The 8984-nt window shown below is 28.0% G+C and overlaps 1 protein-coding gene across 1 annotated transcript; it reads right to left on the bottom strand.

The window, feature by feature from the left end:
• Positions 1 to 5214: 5214 nt before the first annotated feature.
• Positions 5215 to 8488, bottom strand: Not10 (CCR4-NOT transcription complex subunit 10). The gene is made up of 10 exons (XM_033327379.2): positions 7790 to 8488; positions 7384 to 7706; positions 7204 to 7310; positions 6942 to 7093; positions 6659 to 6858; positions 6246 to 6537; positions 5820 to 6167; positions 5609 to 5718; positions 5421 to 5499; positions 5215 to 5351 (listed from the first exon to the last, which is right to left on the bottom strand). The coding sequence occupies exons 1-10, from the start codon at positions 8196 to 8198 to the stop codon at positions 5296 to 5298; spliced, it is 2076 nt and encodes a 691-aa protein (XP_033183270.1). The 5' UTR covers positions 8199 to 8488; the 3' UTR covers positions 5215 to 5295.
• Positions 8489 to 8984: the final 496 nt, after the last annotated feature.

Raw genomic sequence — 8984 nt, 5'->3', positions numbered from 1 at the left:
GCGATGATAATATTCTTTATTAGATTTTCAACTAATATTCATCTTGTTTGCTATTGCGTGTAATTTTTATGTAAAATTAAGTAATCTACTAATTGTTTCTAAGTCTTGATTTAGCACTGGCTTCTGTAAGTTCTCTATGATCTTCTATCAAAATTACATGCAGCTTTCCCATCGTATTATTAATGAAATTCTGAGATATTATTTTCAAACTTAATAAATTGTACAGTAATTCCTAATTATCCAATTAGAACATTGGAATTCTACGATCAATCTCATCCAAATTCACCGTATGAGCAGATGTATTTAGTATCCAATGCGTGCTTCGTGTATTCAACCCTGAGGGGATATTTCAAAAGAGAACCTTTTAAAAGACTAGTAACATAAGTAGAATGCAGAGACCCGGCGGGAACAATATTTTTAACGACCAAATATGCATATTACAGTGAAAATAGTACAGTGTTCTTATTCATCGTCAGATTTCCCTCTACAAGCATACGCTGGTTCTTCCGTTGTACAAATACAATTATTATTTATGTTCTGATACTTATAAATGTTCAATCACCTATATATAAACATTTTTACATCATTAGGATACGATACATTAAAATAAGTACATTTTGTATCGATTTAAAAATGATCATAAAATTAATAGATGTAATTTTACATACTCCGTGCATTGAAATTGATAATTAATCTCTGAAACTTGGTTATTACTCATTCTATATAATGATAGATGAAAGTAAAACGATATTTCCTGGCTGTTTCGATCAATCGTACCTGGAAATATTCGCCCAGGGATATTCGTCAAACGTTCTATCGCCTAAGGCCACTATAGAGAATGAATGGCATGAATAATAATAGCCTTAAAGTATTATGTCATATATTATTATATGAAATAACTTCACGTAACAATATTATTACTTGTTACTCTAAAAATAAATTATCATTGTTGGTAAGATACAACCACGTTACAGGAATATAATATATATCGGTACACTTCAAAATGTAAACGAAAACAACAAATAGGAACTATGTACAAAATAAAATTGCTAAAATCTCAGTTACCTGTTATTCAATATTATAAGGAATTGATTGATTATAAGGAAGGAACATAATATATGTATAAATCATATTTTTATCTTTTTGTCATAGGAAAGCAATTTAAAAATAGTAAAGAAATTTTACATGTATATTTGATATAGAATACCAACTTCAAAATAAATAAAGCAGTCTCTGTTTGGTTTTTCCACTAAACGTAGTTTTCCTGTCCTCTTGAACATTACACAAATATCGATCGTTTATCGATCGTATCGAAAATTGCGAATTTATTAGCTAGGAACTTTTTATTTTTCCCAATTCCGCATATTGTCGCCCTCTTCGAACGTCATCGAACGTCATTAAAATAAAAAATCTTGAAAGTAATGTTTAATTCTAAAATATATCGTTTACAAAATAATTATTTAATAAATAAATAACGAATACAGAATATAGAATAAAAAATCTGAACGAGAACAAGAATTTTGCCCATCATTATCTAATGAATTTTTCGATTACCATGACAACGTTCCTTTTACAATTGTCAGCGAATGTCGCGTTGCAGATTAATTGTCTGTAATTATTTTGTTGTTTCGAGAGAAACCAGGACGCGAACATTTATAATCGCCGACCTACTGAAGCCTGGAGGAAGGATCTTAGATACGAGAACGATCTTTTCTCTCTTACATATGTCCTTGCTGATCTCGGTAATTTAAAAATTTTGAACAATTCAGCAAGGTCCGTTCTTGCTCACAAACTCTCAATTTCAATTCTTAAAAAAAACGGGACGGTGTCAAGATCTCGTATTTCATGAAAATGCGTCACTCATTGTCCTAAGAATTAGTAATCATTATTCGGACGACATGCTGATTTAACCTATGTAACCACTTTCTGTCATGTTGTTCATAAAATATACAAAATATCATACTTTCGACACATTCGTCATTTATTATAGTTGATATAACAGATAGTATGCCTAACGAATGATTTATATGTTGATTACGTAATGGGACAAGGTACATAAAAAAAGTAACATGTGTTAATAAGAATTAATATATTAGTATTTAATAATATGTTTGAAAAGAATTGAGACATTTTGTGAAATTTTAAATAGATGTTTAGTTAAATAAAATTATACAATAAAAAAGACAATAAATTGCTTCGCGAACTAGACGTATCGTTCGACGTATATAGTATATATACAATGTAATCGAATAAATAAAATCCAATGAAAGATGAAAAGATAGAGGTGGAAGCCAAATAAAAAATTAAACCAAGTTTCTATTAGATTTTATACCTTCTTCAAACATCCAATATTCTACCATTAGTTCTGTCTAAGATACTTGACTATTTGAATTACAAACAAATTAGTAATAAAATAATTGTACATTTAAGAAGTATAAGTCTGGTAAATATCAAGATAATGCCTAGAATTTGCTATCTTCTTAGAAACACCTCATTTTTATTGACCGATTACTTAATACCACGGCTTGCTTTTACGTGTCATCTTTCTTTACCAGCCTGCGATATATAAAAGATATATTTTAAAGATCAAGTGAAGCAAAAAATGTAATAGGATATCGTGCGTCTTCATCGTTCTTAACCTTTAAGGTATTCGACGTAAAAGAACGTTCATGAAAATTTCAGTATAGATAGTCTTATTCACGTGATCCTCATTTTCCTTTTATCAATGCGTTTGCTATTATTCATTACCACTAAGAAATCACGTTAATTAATAATCCCAATAACTGATACAACTTTCTTATTCTCAGTATACATCTTATTACGGAAATTCATAAGTTACGTAATCAAGTATCTAAATAATTACAGAATTAATCCTAAAAATGTTGAATCATTATATTATTAATTTGGTAGATCTATTTTTCACCAACGTTTCGTGCAGTTAAACGTCATAGCAAGCGAGTCGTTTATTTCGTAACTTGAGATCTAAATTAAGATACAAAGTAAACGAATCTTAATCAATCTGTGTCATCAACTTATTTTTACACGTTCTTAGTTAAAAAGGGTCGATCATCTGATAAACTATCGCTATTTGTCTAAATAAAGAATGTTAATTTTTGTTAACTTGTAAACTTAGGTATTAGCTCGCAGAAAAGTACAGATAGATGCAAAATAATTATATACCTACTAATATGATTTATGACTATAATATTAAGAACTTTGCTTTAGCACTAATTAAGGATATGATGATTCTTTTACAATTAAAAAAATATTTATTACGTTAATTAAAGTACTATGCAAAAACTAAGCGATCTTTAGAAATATTGTCATTTCATGGTTAGAGGATTTACTTGCATGAAATTTTTCCAATAAATATAGCAAGTACAAACAAGTATTAACGGAGATAGAAAAATCTGGAAAACCGCAGAAGTCGGCAGGGTACCCTACAGTTCTCCAATGTTCGCGACGATTTTCCGGCGCAGAGGGCGGCGATTCCCTGAGGCGATTCTTGGTGTTCGTCGTCTTGTTCTGTTCACTGGAGACGGGAGCAGAACTCGAACTGGGTCAGGGCAGCGCGCCAAATGGTTGGATCAATTTTATTTTAAATTTATCAAGTCCGCTTCGACTCCATGGACACGCGTGATCAGTTCAGATTTCCAGACTGTGCATACCGATTAAAATGGTATCTTGCTTGTGTAACGTGAAGAATAACCAACCACCGAATCGTTTACTAGTTCAATCGATTCTTAGTCTTTTTTTTTTTAATCAAAACCTTATTATTTTCTACCTATGTTTCACGATATTTCGCAAAGATATGTAATTATACTCTTTGTTTGAAAGTTAGAACTATCAATTTTGGTAATTTTTGTTAATTTTATTTCTTAAAAATTTGTTGGCTCATTTTTATACAATATAATTTTCTATTATATTTTTACAAATGAACGAGTCTTAATAACGATAAGTAATCGTGTATCGCGAATTGAAATTATAAGCGGAATGAGAAAAATATCAGCTCAATGTTACTTTAAACCGATTTACGAAAGGAAGTCGCGTAATATGTATATCGCACCTGCAACTAAGGACCTTCCGCTGTCCTTCTTCAATCGAAGAAGCATTGAAATTTCCAGATAAACCTTTAGTGTGATTGTTCTTCAATGCGATGCAATTGAATTGTTTATTCTTCTTTCATTGTTTAACTGTGATTACTCATGTTGAAGCTTCTTTGATTGAGGTCGTATATGTATATCTTTTATCACGATCATATACGTTCATATCTTTACAATTACTTTGATAATCAATTACTACAAAAATTGTTATGAAGATATTAATATGAACATATAATTATGGAATCATATTGTAAATAATAAATACTTATTTAACTTAAAATTACTTATTTAACATATTTATTATTTACAATATGATTTTATAACGCAATATGAAATTATCATTAAGTATCAAAAACTCATGTTTAAATTCGTATTATTCACTTGCAAGAAGCGATTATTTTTATGTTTATTACGTATATTCAATAGGAAAAAAGAGATAAATCACGTAGAATAATAAACAGCGGAGAACCACTGGAACTATGTGAGTCAGACAGAGTAAGGTCCAGTATAAGGCCCTGGGGTGATTCGCCTAGACGGCCATGACCATATTACAGGCCAGAGGCCCCCAATACCATCCAGTAAACTTCCAATAACAATTGGCGAAATCATTACCGGCAATTCACTTCTTATGTTTATGGCGATAATACTGGAGTCCGTAGACAAATCTGTTCTGACAACTATGTCGAGGGGTTATCTTTATTCTTCATTGTATATTTGAATGTTATCTAGTGTATACCTTTATTATATTTATTATTTCTACTATGAAAATGATTCTAAATAAGTTTAAAATATAAATTTTATTACAGAATAATTTTAGAAAAATATTATGAAACGATGAATTTGTAAATTATATAAATATTAATTACATAAAATAATTGATATTTAAAAAGGGATAAATCATATACTTTCTTGTATTGAGAAAATATTTTTAAAGTATTCTAATATATGTACACATTACTGTTTTCAATACAGTAAATTTTATTTTACAAACATCCTATCGTTTCTTTACCACACAAACTGTTCATTATACTTATGGAAATAAAGCTAATTCATATTTTACATATAAAGGGTACAAAAATTTTACAAATTTTATTAATTATTTACGACGTACTTGAGAAATCCGTAATTTTTTAAGGTATACATTTATTTACAGCTATAGAAAGAAAACTTTACATAAATATAAAATTTACCGTCAACGATACTGTGGACAATGTTGTTTTATTATTGATCTTGAAATATCCGCATGACCTATTGCATAAAAAAATCGTTAATTATATTTTGCGTGATATTATTTATGACCAAAAATACTATTATTACCTAATTGCAATTCTATATATAAAGCTAGCATTATTACATGTATAGGAACATCACAGTCTGGGCCCTTTGACATCCAAACCTAAAACATTTATTAGAAGCATCGATTAATAGGTATATATTATTAAGGTAATTCATTTATAAATTTGTAAGAAATATGCACACATAAATGGCATAAGTTTTTTAATTACCTGTTTTAAAGTTTCTCCAGACTTATCAAGTTCACCACGAATTGCGTAAGCTACGGCTAAGTTATAACGAAGTACAGCAATACCCGTAGGAACTGTCGTCGGATACCACACTATAAAATTAGTAATTATTTTATGTAGTAACCGTTTATACATAAAATTATGATAACTAATAATTTCACAGAAGAATTAAATGATTTAAATAAATTCTCACTTTTTATTGGTTTTGAAATAACCTCATCTGATTTTTCTTTATCTTTATCTTGAGTTTCAGGAATAAGTACAGAAGTACTTAAATCTTGAATATTTTCCGGTTTCAGATATTCAATGGCTTCGCTAATTTTGTCCATAAATATCAAACTTTCTGCTGCGTAAAGATTTCCTAACATTCTATATGCACCAGGTAATTTATTAGTATTTAGTAATGCTTTAGCATGTTCAAGTGCAATAACATAATCACCAAGACATAAGCATACATAAGCACTTGCAGCCAGAACGCTAATTTTTAAATTTAACGCTTCAATGGTAGTAGTTTGAGACATTAAAGTTGAATGTTGAGAGCCTAAAATATTTTTTATACAAATATATATAACAATCAAACTTATGAATATTTACATTTTTAAATACATAGATTAAATACCTAAATTATGACCGGCTGTTAATGATAAAGGTACTGTTTGTGGAGCAGTAATTGGTGTAATTGGTACATTAAGTTCATTGTTATTTGGTAATAAAAATAACGCATTCTTTAAACACAGAGAAGCGAATTCTAATGTTAATTGTGGTATAGCGGAAGGAAAACCTTCAGGATGATACTTTATATCTTTGGAAAGAGAAGAAGCTAAAATAATCTTTCTATAAATTCCAGTACCAACAACTTTTTGTACTAGATCTTTTCTTCGTTTTGGAATATTAAAATCAACTTCATTTGTCTGAAAAAATAATAAATAAAAATAGTATAATAGCAAACGAAAGGGTAGAAGATATTTAGTTTCTCTTGAAATACTGTGTGACGATCTAACTAACAATCTAACATATAATATATATATTTACCGGTTTATGACAATAAATACAACACTCGGCAATTCTCAGCCATAATTTAGGATTATTATGAAGCTTTTGTGCAGCTTCCATGAAACAATCGAAAGCAAGCGATGCATGTCCTGCATGTAAAAGTGATACACCAAGACTATACATTAATTCATAATGTTTATTTCCACCAAGTGTACACAGTGGTCGTGAAGATAAAGGATCTATATAAAAACAAATTTCTAAAATTATTATTTCCAATATTTTTACATAAAAAGACTATAGAGTAAAAATTGATTATAATTACCATTATCTTTTACTTGTACGCTTTCTAGAGCACATTTATTTTCATGTAAAGCCTTTCGTAAGTAGAAACTTGCTAAATTTGGTTTACCCATAGCAAGATGTAAACATGCCATATTATTGTAATATAACACAGCAGAAGATTCTCCACAAGTCCTAAAAACCAAAAACATTAAAACAGTTACAATTACAATTACAATTACAATTACAGTTACAATTACAAAAAAATGTTTCCATTGTGTAATATAGTAATATAATCATCATACTTAAAATCTAAATTCTCTGATGTTACAGAATTCAATAATTTAATGGCTTTCTTGTAATTGCCTCTCAAATACTCAAGATTAGCTTTTAAAAATACAGTTGATATATTCTGAAAGTAAAAGAAATTAAATACAAAATATAACACATAATACAATAATGTAATTTTTAAGAATATATCTTACTACAGGTGTACCCAAAGAAACTAATGTCTTCCATTCCCTTTTACATAATTTCAATTGATGCATCATAAGGTATATTCTAGCTTTACATTTTAATAATTTTAGTTTAAATGCATCTGTAACTATATCAACTTCTCTTTTTGGTTCCTTCTGTTCTTTTATGGATTTTATTATACCTTCTTTGTCAACAGATGAAATTTTGGAATTATCTGTGGATATAAGTTGACTTTCTATGTAATTAATTAGAGATAACGCTGCATCTGGTTGTTCCGTTACTATATGTAATTCTATTAAAAGAAGGCACACTTTATGTGCCAGTGATTCCTCTAAAAAAAAAAAAATGCATATTTGTAGGATTTTATATTATTAACTTAAAAGCTATCATGAAATTTGTTATCTTATTACTTACCCATAGGTTCTATGAAAGCAAATAATCTATTCATAATTTGAATTGCAGCATTATATTGTTTTGTGTGATATAATAAAACTGCTTGATTGTATCTCATAACACATTTCTCAATATCATCTATGGTTTCAGTGGAATCAATTGTAGACATTTGGCCACATATTGCATTCAAACTTTTTCTTAATAATTCTGTTTTCTTTAAATCATTTTTGTAACATTCTACCACAACTTTATTATGCATTACTTTCAAGTCTTTGGGTCTTAAGGTCTCTAATTTGTTTAAATATGACAGACAGTTAGCATATGCTCCTTTTTGAAATTCAGATAGTGCATTTTGAGCCAATTCACGTTCTTGTTCAGTTATAACTCCAGGACCGATATCTTTATTCTGTGTTTCAGATGTTTCACCCATTTTTATTTATAGCACAGTAATATTTATATTATATCGTAAAATCCTATACACACAATGTTTACACTTAGTGATTTAGATTAAATAATCTTTTACATCTCCACATTTGACATTTATAAAGGTTAAAATTGTAGCAAAAGATTAAAAGATATTCTTATTCTCGAATAATACTTTAAAAATAAAAATTGTTGACTATGTGTGTATGTATAATGTTAAAACAGTCTTTAATAAAAAATAATTACTAATTTATTTTAAATAAATCTTTCTAACAACTTTTCATATTGACATTATTATTTTGCTGAAAGATGCCGCCACAAGTTAAAATCTCCTAGGACTTGAAACTAATTAGGTGAAATGTATTTAGCGGGAAATATAATATATATTATGATAAAATGATTATAAATATGTACTCTATCTTAAATAATTAAATCAAAACATTTAATGATAAAAAGATATAAAAACAATCAAATTATTAAATTGCTTTTATATTGGTTAATGTTTTAAATAAACTTTTTAAGCATAAAAAGCTCTTTCTGCTTTTGAAATATCAGTTGAAGCTTGTTTATTCTTGGAAAAATGTCTTATTTGTTTTAATAATAATAATAACTAAAATTAATCTTTAAGTAAACTTTAATTTATAATTTTTTTCTGAATTAAAAATTGTAGTAAATTTTTTAATATATTATTTCAAGTATTTCTAAGCTTCTAATTATAATAATTAAACAACAATGTAATATATTTTTTAAATCAAATATGTTATAATATCTAATAATAGTACAATAAATTTAT

Source organism: Bombus vancouverensis, chromosome 1 (genome assembly GCF_051014615.1).
Source record: "Bombus vancouverensis nearcticus chromosome 1, iyBomVanc1_principal, whole genome shotgun sequence".
Taxonomy (NCBI): Eukaryota; Metazoa; Arthropoda; class Insecta; order Hymenoptera; family Apidae; genus Bombus; species Bombus vancouverensis.
Note: the sequence above shows the minus strand (reverse complement) of the source record. Positions and strands in the feature narration are given on the sequence as shown.